This window comes from Vulpes vulpes, chromosome 2 (genome assembly GCF_048418805.1).
Source record: "Vulpes vulpes isolate BD-2025 chromosome 2, VulVul3, whole genome shotgun sequence".
NCBI lineage: Eukaryota > Metazoa > Chordata > Mammalia > Carnivora > Canidae > Vulpes > Vulpes vulpes.
The window spans coordinates 40,775,068-40,790,649 of NC_132781.1; the positions used below are offsets into that span (position 1 = coordinate 40,775,068).

At 40.7% G+C, this 15,582-nt stretch overlaps 1 protein-coding gene across 1 annotated transcript in view; it reads left to right on the forward strand.

Moving 5' to 3' along the window:
- Window positions 1-15,582, forward strand: part of CRLF3 (cytokine receptor like factor 3) — a 45,292-nt gene that overhangs the window by 18,962 nt on the left and 10,748 nt on the right. Inside the window, exons 5-6 of the mRNA XM_026016123.2 lie at window positions 2,304-2,526; window positions 3,437-3,569. Of these exons, the coding sequence (XP_025871908.2) occupies window positions 2,304-2,526; window positions 3,437-3,569 (356 nt within the window). The remainder of the gene's footprint in view (window positions 1-2,303; window positions 2,527-3,436; window positions 3,570-15,582) is intronic.

The window sequence follows — 15,582 nt, forward strand, 5'->3', positions numbered from 1 at the left end:
GCCTGCCTTTGGCCCAGGGCACGATCTTGGAGACTCAGGATCAAATCCCACATCGGGTTCCCCGTGCATGGAGCCTGCTTCTCCCTCTGCCTATGTCTCTGCCTCTTTCTCTCTATCTCTGTGACTATCATAAATAAATAAAAATTAAAAAAAAAATAGATGGGCTGGTGGAGCCTGGGATTTCATTATTAAAAAAAAAAAAAGGCAGACACTCATCAACTGAGCCACCCAGGCATCCCTTTAAATGGACTTTTAAAAAAAGATTTTATTTATTCATTTGAGAGGGAGCATGACTGTGCTTGAGAAAGAGCATGAGGGCAGTCCCGGTGGCGCAGAGGTTTAGCGCTGCCTGCAGCCCGGGGTTTGATCCTGGGGACCCTGGATCAAGTCCCACGTCGGGCTCCCTGCATGGAGCCTGCTTCTCCTTCTGCCTGTGCCTCTGCCCCTCTCTCTGTGTGCGTCTCTATGAATAAATAAATAAAATCTTAAAAAAAAAAAAAAAAGAAAGAGCATGAGCAGAGGAGAGGGGCATAGAGAGAGGGAGAAGCCGACTCCTCACTGAGCAGGGAGCCCCATGCAGAGCTCAATTCCAGGACTCTGGGAACATGACCTGAACCAAAGGCAGATGTTGAGCTGACTGAGCCACCCACGTGCCCCTAAATGAAATTTCTTTTTAAAGATTTATTTATTTATTTTAGAGAGAGTGAAAGGGGAGGGGCTGAGGGCGAAGGAAAGAGAAGCTCAAGCAGGCTCCCTGCCGAGCATGGAAGCCAACATGGGGCTGGATCTCATGACCCTGAGATCAGACTTGAGCTGAAACCAAGTCGGATGCTTAACAAAATGAGCCGCCCAGGCGCCCCTTAAGTGGATTGTTTTTACTGAAGGCTTGTTTTTGTTTTTTTTTTTTTAAGATTTTTTAAATTTATTTATTCATGAGAGACAGAGAGAGAGAGGCAGAGACATAGGCAGAGAGAGAAGCAGAGAAGCAGGCTCCATGCAGGGAGCCTGATGTGGGATTCGATCCAGGGACTCCAGGATCACATCCTGGGCTGAAGGCAGGTGCTAATGAGCCACCCAGGGATCCCTGAAGGCTTGTTATAGAAGAAAGAAGTAGAGATGTTTGTGTTGGTTCAAAACAAAGACTTATCATTTTTTTGTTGTTGTTTTTTTAAAGATTTATTTATTTATTCATTCAGAGACAATGAGAGAGAGGCAGAGACACAGGCAGAGGGAGAAGCAGGCCCCACGCAGGAAGCCTGATGCGGGACTCGATCCCGGGTCTCCAGGATCACACCCCAGGCTGCAGGCGGCACCAAACCGCTGCGCCACCAGGGCTGCCCAAGACTTAGCATTTTTATTCTTTTGCCTGTCAGTGGGCCTAGAGTTCCAGTTTTTTTGCTATAAACATTATTATGCATGTTCCCTTGTTTACACATATAAGATTTTTTTTTCTCAGGTATATACCCAGTAAAATTATGAGGTCTTAGAGTATTGGATTTATACTCTACTAGAAATACCAAATTCTTTTTTTTGTACTAGTGTTTCCTTGTACCAGCAGTGTATGAGTTCTGGTACTCTGCATCCTGACCAATGTTTGGCATTGTCGGACTTTACATTTCTGCCAATACGGTATCTCATTTTGGTTTCAGGTTGCATTGTCTATATTACAAATTTGGTTGACTATTTCTATATATTTTTGGTTGCTTATATCTCTAATTCTATAGGATGCTTGTTTGTGCCTTTTGTTTATTCTCTTTTTGGGTGGTTTCTCTCCTGTTAAGTTTTAGGGGAGTCTTTTATATGTTTTGTTTATTAATTATCTTGGTTTTGTGAATGATGTAGTTAGTTGTGGGATTCCTATCTTTATATTTTGAATATTTTATCTTTGGCATTATTGTGTAGAAAATGTGCCATATCAGAGCACCTGGGTGGCTCAGTTTGTTGAGTCTGTTTGGAGATTCTCCCTCTGTCCCTCTCCCTTTGCCCTCCCTGCTCGATCTCTCTCCTCTTTTTAGAATGAATAAACAAATCTTAAAAAAAAAAAAAAAAAGAAAGAAAGAAAAAGAAAACATGGCATTTCTTCAAAGGAAACAGAGTTCTACAAACCAGAGTAGGAAGTATAGAACACATGGTTCAGTAAAGAAATAAAGGGAAATAGTTATGGCATATTTCCTTTGTCCTTCCTGAGAGTAGCCCATATTCAGCACATGGGCTTCTCTGCTTGGCCTCAGAGTTCTTAAGCCATGATGCTGAGAGAAATCATTCATTTCCTGGTTTTTACCTAACAAAGCCTTTCTCCTTAGGTGGATGACGACTTTACAGCCCAGGATTACAGGCTCCAGTTCCGCAAATGCACTTCAAATCATTTTGAAGACGTATACGTAGGCTCTGAAACTGAGTTCATTGTGTTGCACATAGACCCCAACGTTGATTATCAGTTCAGAGTTTGCGCTCGAGGAGATGGCCGACAGGAGTGGAGTCCTTGGAGTGTCCCCCAGATGGGTCACTCCACATTGGTGCCTCATGGTATGCTGTTGTCCTCTCACTCCTGAAGCATAATTGTGTCTCAGAATGCTTGTGCCTGTGCTCAGGGCAGCACACTGACAACCATATTTTCTGACAGTAAAACCTGAATTGGTGAGAACAGCATGGTCCTATTCAAATTACTTCATGTGGATTTTGAGAAATTTCCATTAGTTCTTATCTCCAGAGTCCAGAAATACTGCCAGGCAGGATTATCAGCATCCCCTAAATCCAAAGATTTTTAAATGTTGCATCAGGATACTGATTTTTTAAAAAAGGGGGAGAAGGATACTGATTTTCCAAACCTTCAATGAGTATCTGGATGGAAGTCTTATGATTTGAAATTGGTCTTTTAAAAAATATTCAGACTCATTTGTTAGTTATTAATCAGGTTTGAATCAGCTCAAACTTTCATGCTACACTCTGATTTTATTAGTTAGGAGATAACACTCGCTTGATCTTCCATGCCAGAATTGTGCAGGAATAGACTAACATTTTTTGTGATTTTTTTTAGGATTAACCAAGATCCCCTGTCACCGAATCTCTTCTTTAATGGAAATTGCCCATGACCCCGAAGAGTAGCTTCTTCCACTTCCAACTTTTTTTTTTTTTTTTTTTTTTTTAGATTTTATTTATTTATTCATTGAGAGAGAGAGAGAGAGAAAGAATGGCTGGGACACAGGCAGAGGGAGAAGCAGGCTCCATGCAGGGAATCTGACATGGGACTCGATCCTGGATCTCCAGGATCATACCCCAGGCTGCAGGAGGCGCTAAACCACTGCGCCACTATGGCTGCCCCCACTTCCAACTTTAATTTAATGTGTCTGTGTTGAAGATACTCCTCAAAAGATTTTATTTTATTTTATTTTTTTTTCTCAAAAGATTTTAATTTCAATATCTTTGTTTTTTAAAGAGTGGACAGCTGGCTTTGAGGGGTACAGCTTAAGTAGTCGAAGAAATATAGCCCTCCGGAATGATTCTGAGTCCTCGGGTGTGCTCTACTCCAGTGCTCCAACTTATTTCTGTGGGCAGACATTGACATTCAGGCAAGTAGATATTATAGTATCTGTTTAGTATAGTATCTGTCATGCCTTAGGCAGTAAAGTGAAGTGCATAGAACATATATGAGCTTTGGATTGAAAGTACACCTGAGTTTATTTCATCATTTATAGGTAGTGTTATGTTGGTTGGGGAGAGTTCCTCATTTCTCTTTGTTTTGGTTTTCTCATAAGTGTTCATAGAGCTATCATGAAGATGAACTGAGATAAAGTATATAAGATGCCTTGTTTATGCGTGATACGTAGCATGCACTTAATATGTTTATGTCTCTTTTCTTCTTGGAAGATAGAGGTAAGTAGTCTGCCTCTCAAAAGTCACTCTTAAAAAGCAGAGGCCAAGAGTTTTTTTCCTTTGTGAATCGGTGTGAGCAGGTCTCTGAGAGACAACCTTTCAGTGTAAACATTCTGAGAATTACATACATAACATATATAATTCTCTGTAAAATATATAGTTATAGACATATGTGTATACTTCTCTTTAAAATAAAACTGAAAGCAAGGTGTCCTACCACTAGTCTCTTTTCTATTTCTCTATCCATTTCTTCTTGTATTAGAATAATTTCCTGTTTTCATGTTATCTGAGATGTATTCTCTATGGTCTTGTTTCTGAATAGCTCTTCTTAGAAACCAAAGCCCAGTTTTGATTAGGAAAAGCATGGGAGCAAACTCTTCTCTCATTTTTAGGCCTTGAGATCATCAGATTTTATGGTGAATGCTAGTTCCTAGTTCCTATCGTTCTCAATCCCTTGTCATACGAAGTATGGATAGTATTTATGTAAGTTAATGTGGCCATGTTCTCCACCAGTGAAGTTGTTTGAACTGTTAGCAGTTCTCAGAATGCACTTTATGCATTCACTTTATTCATTTTTTTTTCGTTTATACTTTGTCTCATTTTTCACATCTCCTCCCACCCCTTATGTTATGAAGAATGACTTAATAACCAGAAAAATACCAACGAAGAGAAGGAGAAATAAAGAGTCTAATACCTGGGACACCTGGGTGGCTCGGTGGTTGAGCGTCTGTCTGCCTTTGGCTTAGGGTGTGATCCCGGGGTCTTGGATCGGGTCCCACATCAGGGTCCTTGCAGGAAACCTGCTTTTCCCTCTGCTTATGTCTGCTTCCCTCTCTCTGTGTCTCTCATGAATAAATAAATAAAATCTTAAAAAAAAAAAAAGAAAAAAAAAAGAGTCTAATACCTGAAATCTCCCTAGTTATTCCCCAAAGAGGAATTCATGGGTTTTATATGCTTACAAAAACCCTTTTTCTGCTTTTACTGCCACTAGTGAATCTCCTGAGAACAGTGTGCTTCTGTGTAATGATAGGTCTTCCTGAGTTGATATATTTGGGTCAGATATCTCAGACAAGAAGAATGGTAACCATAGTAATAATAATAATTGCGAGCAATAATTAAATAGCATTAATTATGCACGAGGTCCTATTTTAAGTACTTATGTTAGCTCATTTGATTCTTACAATAACCCAGTGAAATAGGTGTAATTACCCATTTTAGGGATGAAGATACTGAAGCACACAGAAGTTAAATCACTTTCCCAAAGCCATGTAAATGGCAAAGCTAGTCTCTATCATTTTTGTCTTCTTCGTGGGAGAGTAAATGTGATTCTAGTTAGTGTTGAAATCAATAGTTTCTCTGCATCAATATCCTTAGATCTTTTCTTTTTCCCTATTCTATGACCTTTTCCCCCCAGTGATGGTGACCTTATACTCTCCTGCTTTTAGATACTTCCTCTGTCACCCCAAGCGTGATAAATGGCATACTTAGATTTGTTTCTTCTGTTATTCAATAAATATTTAAGACATTGGAAATTATCCAAATTGATGTGAATCTACTTGCTATCTAAGGACCGTGGCCTGACATTTAGTAGGCCTCAATAAAACATTAGTTCCTTCCTCTCCTTCCAAAGATGTCTGACTGGGCCCCACTTGGGCCCCACTTGGCAGGGTGATTAACTGAATCTTCATTCAGCTCACCATTATTGTAGCCAGACCTTTGCATTTTTGTCATTTTTCTTTTGAATGTGGAATGAAAATGTCTTCTCTCCTTGTTGGAAGGAACTGCAGGCATCAGCAATGAAGTCAGATGATGGTGGGGGTAGGGGGCTGAATGGGGGAGGGGCAGATGAGTCTACTTGAATAAAGGTAAACTATTCAGTTTTTTGAGGATGTTGGAAGGCCTCACAGTTAGAAGGAAGATTATATTCCTGTAGGCAGTGCCCTGTTGCTCAGCCCAGTCTATTCCTGCTGTAGTTGCTGGAATGCATTCCTGGCAGCTCTGTCAGTCTCTAGAGCCCAGTCTCATTTGGTGGCCAGGTCTGCTAAGCAACCTCCTCCTGGTAGGCTTCTCCTTGATTTTCTTTTCTTTTCTTTTCTTTTCTTTTCTTTTCTTTTCTTTTCTTTTCTTTTCTTTTCTTTTTTTAAGATTTTGTTTATTCAAGAGAGACACAGAGACAGAGACATAGGCAGAAGGAGAAGCAGGCTCCCTGCGGGACTCGATCCCAGGACCCCAGGATCATGACCTGAGCCAAAGGCAGATGCTCAACCACTGAGTCACCCAGGCTTCCCTCTCCTTGATTTTTTTCTGAACATTCCTACTTTCCCTTTCCTTCCAAAATTTCCTGATCTTACCATTTTTGTGGGTTTTTAAAAAAATTTAAACTCAGTTAATTAACGTATAATGATATAACATATTATTGGTTTCAGAGGTAGAGGTCAGTGATTCATCAGTCTTATATAACACTCAGTGCTCATTACATCACATGGCCTCCTTAATGCCATCACCCAATTACCCCATCCCCCCACCCTCTTCTCCTCCAGTAACCCTCAGTTTGTTTCCAATGATTAAGAGTCTCCTATGGTTTGTCTCACTCTCTGATTTCATCTCATTTAATTTTTTTCCTCGCTTCCCCTATGATCCTCTGGTCTCTTACATTCCACACTAGTGAGATCATATGATAATTGTCTTTCTCTGATTAACTTATTTTGCTTAGCGTAATACACTCTAGTTCTATCCATGTCATTGCAAATGCCAAGATTTCATTTTTTTGGTGGCTGAATTGTATTCCATTGTGTGTGTGTATGTGTATTACGTCCTCGATATCCATTCATCTGATAATGGAAATCTGAGCTGTTTTCCATAATCTGGGTATTGTGGACATTGCTGCTCTAAACATTGGGGTGCAGGTGCCCCTTTGGATCACTACCTTTATATGTTTGGGGTAAATCACTAATAGTACAATGCTGGGTCATAGGGTAGCTCTGTGTTCAACTTTCTGAGGATCCTCCATATTGTTTTAGAGTGGCCATACCAGCTTGCATTCCGACCAACAGTCTAAGAGGGTTCCTCTTTCTCCACATTCTCTCCAAGATCTGTCATTTTCTGACTTGTTAATTTCAGCCATTCTGACTGCTTACCGTTTTTTTAAACCATATTTTTGCTTCTCTTCGCTACCACCTCCTTTCTTTCTTTATTTTTTTTTTTAAGATTTATTTATTTATGATAGACATAGAGACAGAGAGAGGCAGAGACACAGGAGGAGGGAGAAGCAGGCCCATGCCGGGAGCCTGATGTGGAACTCGATCCCGGGACCCCAGGATCGCGCCCTGAGCCAAAGGCAGACGCTAAACCGCTGAGCCACCCAGGGATCCCCCACCTCCTTTCTTTAAAATAGCTTCCTTTCCAATAGCCTTCTTTAATCCTAAGAGCCTAGGAGGTTCCTGTCTTCCTTTTATAGATGAAGAAACAGAAGTACAGGGACCATGTGATTTCCCCCTATTCAAATCCTGCCAGTCTAGCCCTACAAGTCTGTGCTCTTAACCACTGTGCTACCTGCCTCCCACAAGTCACATGAGGTGGTAAATCAAGGGGCAATAGGCTAGCTGTTTTTTGTTACAGACTTTTTCTTTTAAAGAACATAAGGAAGGGGATCCCTGGGTTGCTCAGCGGTTTGGCGCCTGCCTTTGGCCCAGGGCGTGATCCTGGAGTCCTGGGATCGAGTCCCACATCGGGCTCCTGGCATGGAGCCTGCTTCTCCCTCTGCTTGTGTCTCTGCCCCCCCCCCCTCTCTCTCATGAATAAATAAATAAATCTTAAAAAAAAAAACATAAGGAAGAAAAATAGATTTAAAAAATGAAAAAACATAAGGGGCACCTGGGTGTCTCAGGTTAAGCAGCTGCCTTTGGCTCAGGACATGATCCCAGGGTCCTGGGATTGAGCCCTACATCAGGCTGCCTACTCAATGGGGAGTCTGTTTCTCCCTCATGCTCTTTCTCTCACTCTGTATCAAATGAATAAGTAAAATCTTGAAAAATAAATAAATAAAAGAATATTAAAAACTAATGTTACAGTTACCAATTGCTGTGTAACAAATCACCCTAAAACTTAGAAGCTTAAAACAATAGTCATTTATTTGGTTCAGGAAACTACAATTTGCATGTCTTGGCAAGGATAGATTTTATGTGTTAGTAGCTAGTAGTTTAGTTAGAGATGGTAGATCTACTTTCAAGATGGTGCATTCACATAGCTAGCAAATTGATTCTGGGTCTGGGTGTTTCTTTCTTGGGCTTCTTCACAGTGTGGTGGCTGAGTTCCAGAGAAGAGACATAGATCCCACTTTTTTTTTTTTTTTAATTTATTTATGATAGTCACACACAGAGAGAGAGAGAGAGAGGCAGAGACACAGGCAGAGGGAGAAACAGGCTCCATGCACCGGGAGCCCGACGTGGGATTCGATCCCGGGTCTCCAGGATCACGCCTTGGGCCAAAGGCAGGCTCTAAACCACTGCGCCACCCAGGGATCCCTAGATCCCACTTCTTGATGTGAGAAGTGTCAAAGAATTTAGGGGCTTTATTTTAGAAGTACTATGGTTGATAATTGTTAGAGATCACTTGGTGGGTGATTTTGTGGCTCAGTTGATTAAGCATTAGGCTTTGGCTCATGTCATGATCTTGGGGTCCTGAGATCAAGCCCTACGTCAGGCTCCCTGCTCAGTGGGGAACCTACTTCTCCCTGTGCTCCTTCACCCCTCCTTTGCTCCTACCTCTTTTGCTCCTTCCCGTGCTTGTGTGCTTGCTCTCTGTCAAATAAATAAATAAAATCTTTAAAAAAGGTTTACTTGGTTTAATGCTTACCTTTGGTTAAGTGTTAGCATTACTTTTTCTGAATAAATTTAAGCTTTTTTTCTTTTAAGATTTTATTAATTCATGAGAGACAGAGAGAGAGAGAGTGGGGGTGGGGGGCAGAGAGAGAGAGGGAGAAGCAGACCCCATGCAGGGAGCCTGATGCGGGACTTGATCCCAGGTCTTCAGGATCACACCCTGGGCCAAAGGCAGGTGTTAAACCATTGACCCATCCAGGCATCCCCCTGAATAAATTTAAGCTTGAGGAGATCTTTCTTTTTCTGTACAAGGCTGGTCTCTGTCATTACCAGATACTAGATGTATCTTCAATTCTGTTAGCGCCTCAAATTAAAAAAATCTTACTAATTTAATCTTTCTTGGGAAGTTTAGGAATAAGGCATAGCCTCTACTAGGATTAAAAAGTAAATTTGTGGGCAGCCCAGGTGGCTCAGCAGTTTAGCGCTGCCTTCAGCCCAGGGTGTGATCCTGGAGACCTGGGATCGAGTCCGATGTCGGGCTCCCTGCATGGAGCCTGCTTCTCCCTCTGCCTGTGTCTCTGCCTCTGTGTGTGTGTGTGTGTGTGTGTGTGTGTGTGTGTGTGTTTCTCATTAATAAATAAAATCTTAAAAAAAAAAGTTAATTTGTTTTGGGGTGCCTGTCTGGTTCAGTTAAAGGAGCATGCGACTCTTGATCTCACGGTTATAAATTCAAGCCCCACATTAGTTGTAAGGATCACTTAAATAAATAAATTTTTTTAAAAAAAGGTAATTTAGGGTCTTTGAAATTTTGTTGATTTCTGCTTATATTGAGACAGAACGCATTGTTCTGGGAAGAATACAGCTTTGCTGAGTTTTATATTTTGCCAAAGTGGTCCCCTCTAGAAATATGATGTATAGTCCTTTCAGGTTATATTTTGGCTATTATGATAGATGTGGGGAATGCCAGACAGAAGTTTTCCCCACAGACTCTTGATTATATAGACTTAGGTAAGGTAAGTCTGCTGGTTTCCTAAGTAGATCTCCTTTAGGATTTTGTACCCTAGCTTTTAGTTTGTCTATATATGGAGGGTTACATGATATCATGAAGGTGTGTCCGGTCATGATCTCAGGGTCATGAGATAGAGCCCTAAGTCAGGTCTGAGCTCAGTGCGGGGTCTGCTTGTCCCTCTCCCTCTGCTCCTTCCCCCACTTGTCATGCACTTGCTCTTTCTCTCACAACTAAGTCAATAAATAAAATCTTAAAAGAAAGAGAGATCTAGACTGCTCTGCAATATAGAGGAAGGAAAAGTTACTTCTAGATGAGGGGTTGTTGAAGGCTTAGTGCAGCTAAAGGTGAAAGGACAGTTCAGGTGGGGAAACAAAGCAAGAACCAAAGATAGGGAGTAGAAAAATACAAACAGCAAGTAGTGAGTCTGGATTGGATTAATGGAGACAGGCAGTATAGTCAGAGAGGATCCCAGAAAAGTAGGATATACTTTTGAATAGGCTGTCTATATTTCTTTTTTAATTACTCAAAGAAATACCCATTTGGAGGTCACCTGTGCCTATTTACAGGAAGGATATTTGACACTGCAAACAGAGACCCACCTCTACTCTTCCCTCCCAGAAAAGGCCTCACCAAGTCAGGCTTATGTTCCATTATTTTGGGAAGGGGGGCATGCTCTCCGTTTGACTTCATGAATTCACAAGTTGAGCAGACAAAATGTTAATAGGTGGCTAACATTTGTGGAACCTTACTGTGTGTTAGTTCTTAAGTACTTAATAAGTCAATGTCTGTAAATCCTCATTACATCCTCATGAGGTAGACACATTTTGGAGATATGGAAACTGAGATGTAAAAATATTAAGCAATTTGGGGCACCTGGGTGGCTCAGTCAGTTAAGTGCCTGATTCTTGATCTCAGCTCAGGTCTTGAACTCAGGGTTGTGAGTTTGAGCCCTGTATTGAGCTCCACGCTGGTGGAGCCTACGTAAAAAGATTAAGCAACTTGCCAGAAGTTGTGCAGATTAATATCAGTGCCGAGATTCTAATCTTGACAGTCTAGCTCTGTAGGACTCTGCTGTGACTAGTGAGGTGAAAGGCCTTTGGAGAATATTGAGCAAACCAGTGATATCACCTGACATGTTTTACAAGTCTATTGGCTGCTGTGTGGAAAACAATCTGTAAAGTGGTATGGGTACAGGCCAGGATATTAGGTAGGAGCCTATAGCAATAATGTTGGTGAGAGCTAATGGTGGCTTGGACCAGGATGTGGCAGTGGAGGTAATGATGAGTGGTCAGAATCTGGATGGATGGATCTAGTTATCTACCTATATATTAAAGATTTTATTTATCGATTTGAGAGAAAGAGAGAGAGAGAATGAGCAGGAAGAGGAGCAGAGGGAGAAGCAGATTCCCTGCTTGGGACCCCAATATGGGGCTCAGTCCTAAGACCCCAAGATCATGACCTGAGCCGAAGGCAGATGCCGAACCGACCGAGCCACCCAGGCACCCCTGAATCTGGATTTTTTTTTTTTGTTTTTTTTTAATCTGGATATATTTTAAAGGAAGGACTGACAGGATTTGCTGGTGGATTGCTTGTGGTAGGTAAGAAAGAAGAGAGTCCAGTGTGACTTCAGGACTTTGGTCTAAATAACTATTGGGCCAGAATTGTCATTTACTGAGGTATGTAAGAGTGTAGGAAGAGCATATTTCTGGGTGAAGAATCAGTTCTTTCACAAAGTAGATTTGAGTTTCTTGTTAGACCTACAAGTGAAGATGAGAAGCAGACAGTTGGATACACAAATCAGGAGTTCGGTGGAGAAAAACAGGCTGGGTTTACTAATTTGAGAGTTTTTAGATTAAACCATTTAGATTAGGGCAGCCCCGGTGGCTCAGTGGTTTAGCACCGCCTTCAGCCCAGGGTGTGATCCTGGAGACCTGGGATCGAGTCCCACGTCAGACTTCCTGCATGGAGCCTGCTTTTCCCTCTGCCTGTGTCTCTGCCTCTCCCTCTCTCTCTGTGTGTCTCTCATGAATAAATAAATAAAATCTTTAAAAAAAAATTTAGATTAAATGAGTATCTAGGATTGTGATTGCTGGGTCCCATTGTGTTTATATGTCAAACTGTGTTCCAGAATAGCTGCACCATTTTACATTCCCAGCAGCATATATGAGATTTTCAGTTGTCCTTCATAGTTGTCTGCATTTGATATTGTCACTTGTTTAGTTTTTGCTTTTTATTAATTATTAGTTTTAAAGATTTTATTTATTCATGAGAGACCGAGAGAGAGAAGCAGAGACACAGGCAGAGGAAGAAGTAGGCTCCCCGCAGGAACCCAATGTGGAACTCGATTGTGGACCCCGAGATCACACCCTAAGTCAAAGGCAGACACTCAACCGCTGAGCCACCCAGGTGTCCCATAAGATTTTATTTTATTTTTTTCAGTTTATTTTTTTTTTAATTAATTTTTATTGGTGTTCAATTTACCAACATACAGAAAAACACCCAGTGCTCATCCTGTCAAGTGTCCACCTCAGTGCCCGTCACCCATTCCCCTCCAACACCCGCCCTCCTCCCCTTCCACCACCCCTAGTTCGTTTCCCCGAGTTAGGAGTCTTTATGTTCTGTCTCCCTTCCTGATATTTCCCAACATTTCTTTTCCCTTCCTTTATATTCCCTTTCACTATTATTTATATTCCCCAAATGAATGAGAACATACACTGTTTGTCCTTCTCCGATTGACTTATTTCACTCAGCATAATACCCTCCAGTTCCATCCACGTTGAAGCAAGTGGTGGGTATTTGTCGTTTCTAATTGCTGAGTAATATTCCATTGTATACATAAACCACATCTTCTTTATCCATTCATCTTTCGATGGACACCGAGGCTCCTTCCACAGTTTGGCTATTGTGGCCATTGCTGATAGAAACATTGGGGTGCAGGTGTCCCGACGTTTCATTGCATCTGAATCTTTGGGGTAAATCCCCAACAGTGCAATTGCTGGGTCGTAGGGCAGGTCTATTTTTAACTCTTTGAGGAACCTCCACACAGTTTTCCAGAGTGGCTGCACCAGTTCACATTCCCACCAACAGTGTAAGAGGGTTCCCTTTTCTCCGCATCCTCTCCAACATTTGTTGTTTCCTGCCTTGTTAATTTTCCCCATTCTCACTGGTGTGAGGTGGTATCTCATTGTGGTTTTGATTTGTATTTCCCTGATGGCAAGTGATGCAGAGCATTTTCTCATGTGCATGTTGGCCATGTCCATGTCTTCCTCTGTGAGATTTCTCTTCATGTCTTTAGCCCATTTCATGATTGGATTGTTTGTTTCTTTGGTGTTGAGTTTAATAAGTTCTTTATAGATTTTGGAAACTAGCCCTTTATCTGATATGTCGTTTGCAAATATCTTCTCCCATTCTGTAGGTTGTCGTTTAGTTTTGTTGACTGTATCCTTTGCTGTGCAAAAGCTTATCTTGATGAAGTCCCAATAGTTCATTTTTGCTTTTGTTTCTTTTGCCTTCATGGATGTATCTTGCAAGAAGTTACTGTGGCTGAGTTCAAAAAGGGTGTTGCCTGTGTTCTCCTCTATGATTTTGATGGACTCTTGTCTCACATTTAGATCTCTCATCCATTTTGAGTTTATCTTTGTGTATGGTGAAAGAGAGTGGTCCAGTTTCATTCTTCTGCATGTGGATGTCCAATTTTCCCAGCACCATTTATTGAAGAGACTGTCTTTCTTCCAATGGATAGTCTTTCCTCCTTTATCGAATATTAGATGACCATACATTTCAGGGCCCACTTCTGGGTTCTCTATTCTGTTCCATTGATCTATGTGTCTATTTTTTTTTTTTTAATGTGTCTATTTTTGTGCCAGTACCACACTGTCTTGATGACCACAGCTTTGTAGTACAACCTGAAATCTGGCATTGTGATGCCCCCAGCTATGGTTTTCTTTTTTAAAATTCCCCTGGCTATTCGGGGTCTTTTCTGATTCCACACAAATCTTAAAATAATTTGTCCTAACTCTCTGAAGAAAGTCCATTTTTAAGTAATATTTACACCCAATGTGCAGCTTGAACTCAGGATTAAGAACTCAAAATTAAGAGTCACATGCTCCACCTATGGAGCTAGCCAGGCCTTTGTTTTTGCTTTTAACTTCAGCTATTCTGTATACATGTAGTTGTACCTTATTGTCGTTTTAATTTTCTTTTTGATAGCCAAAGATAGTATCTTTTCATGTACTCACTTATTGGCCATTTGTATATCTTCATTGGTGAAGTGTCTTTTCAAATCTATTGCCTATTTATAAAAAAATTTTTAAAAAGATTTTATTTGAAAGAGAGAGCAGAGAGAGAGAGAGAAAGCAGGGGCAGGGGAGGGGGCAGAGGGAGAGGGAGAAGCAGGCTCCCCACTGAGCAGGGAGCCAGTCTTAGGACTCTGGGGTCATGACCTGAGCCAAAGGCAGATGCTTAACTGACTAAGCCACCCAGGCTATTGAAATTTGATGAATATAAGTCTTTTGTTACATGTTTCTAAAATGTTAGTTGTTTTTTGTTTTTTGTTTTTTTTAACCAGTCTAAGGTTTGTCCTTTCATTTTTTTTTTTTTTAAGATTTTATTATTTATTCATGAGAGACACAGAGAGAGAGAGAGGCAGAGACACAGGCAGAGGGAGAAGCAGGCTCCATGCAGGGAGCCCGATATGGGATCCATCCCCGGACTCTGGGATCATGCCCTGGGCCCAAGACAAGCACTGAACTACTGAGCCATCAGGCATCCCTGTCTTTTCATTTTCTTAATAATAACAACACTTGGGGAGTAGAAGTTGTTAATTTTGATGAAATACATCCAATGCATTTTGGAGTTGTATCTAAGAAATCTTTGCCCTAATGAAAGGTCAAAAGATTTTTTTTTTCTTCTAGACGCCTTATGTTTTTAAATTTTACATTCAGATCTATGAGCCATTTAGAATTACATTTAGTATAATATGTGAAATATGGATTGAATTGAGTTTTGTTTTGTATCTGATTTGATAGTTCCTGCACTATTTGTTGAAAAGACTGTCCTCTTTCCATTGAATTGTCCTTTCACCTTTGTCAAAATGAATTGACTTATGTGTGGGATCTGTTCCTGGACTCTATTTCATTGATCTGTGTGTTTCTCGTTTCTTAGAACTATAATCTTGATTACTGTAGATTTATATTGTCTTGATATCAAGTAGAATTATTCCAACTTTATTCTCTTTTTAACTATTCTAGTTCTTCTTTCTATTTAACTTTAGATTTAGTTTGCCCATTTCTAAGAAAAATTCTTTTACTGGGATTTTGATTGAGATTGACTTGAATCTATAGATCAGTTTGGAAGTAATTGGCATTTTAATATTTTGATTGTTCCAATCTATGGATATGGTATATTTTTTAATTTAGTTTTTTAAAAAAATGTTTTTTCATCAGTGTTTTGTTATTTCTTTCTATTGTCTTTATTTATTTATTTATTTATTTATTTTTCTATTGTCTTTATTACACTGGCTAAGAAGTGTGACTCTAGGGACGCCTGGGTGACTCAGCGGTTTAGTGCCTGCCTTCAGCCCAGGGCGTGATCCTGGTGTCCGGGATCGTGTCCCATGTCGGGCTTCCTGCGTGGCCTGCTTCTCTCTCTGCCTATGTCTCTGCCTCTCTCTCTTTCTCTGTGTCTCTCATGAATAAATAAATAAAATCTTAAAAAAAAAAATAAAGTATGACTCTGAATAGCAGTTTTGAAATAGACATACTTATTCCACATCTCAGCAGGAAAGCATTCAGTCTTTCACATTAAGAATGATGCTAGCTGTAGGGTTCTTTTGGTTTCTTAAGGATTTTATTTTTAAGTAATCTCTGCACCCAGGGTGGG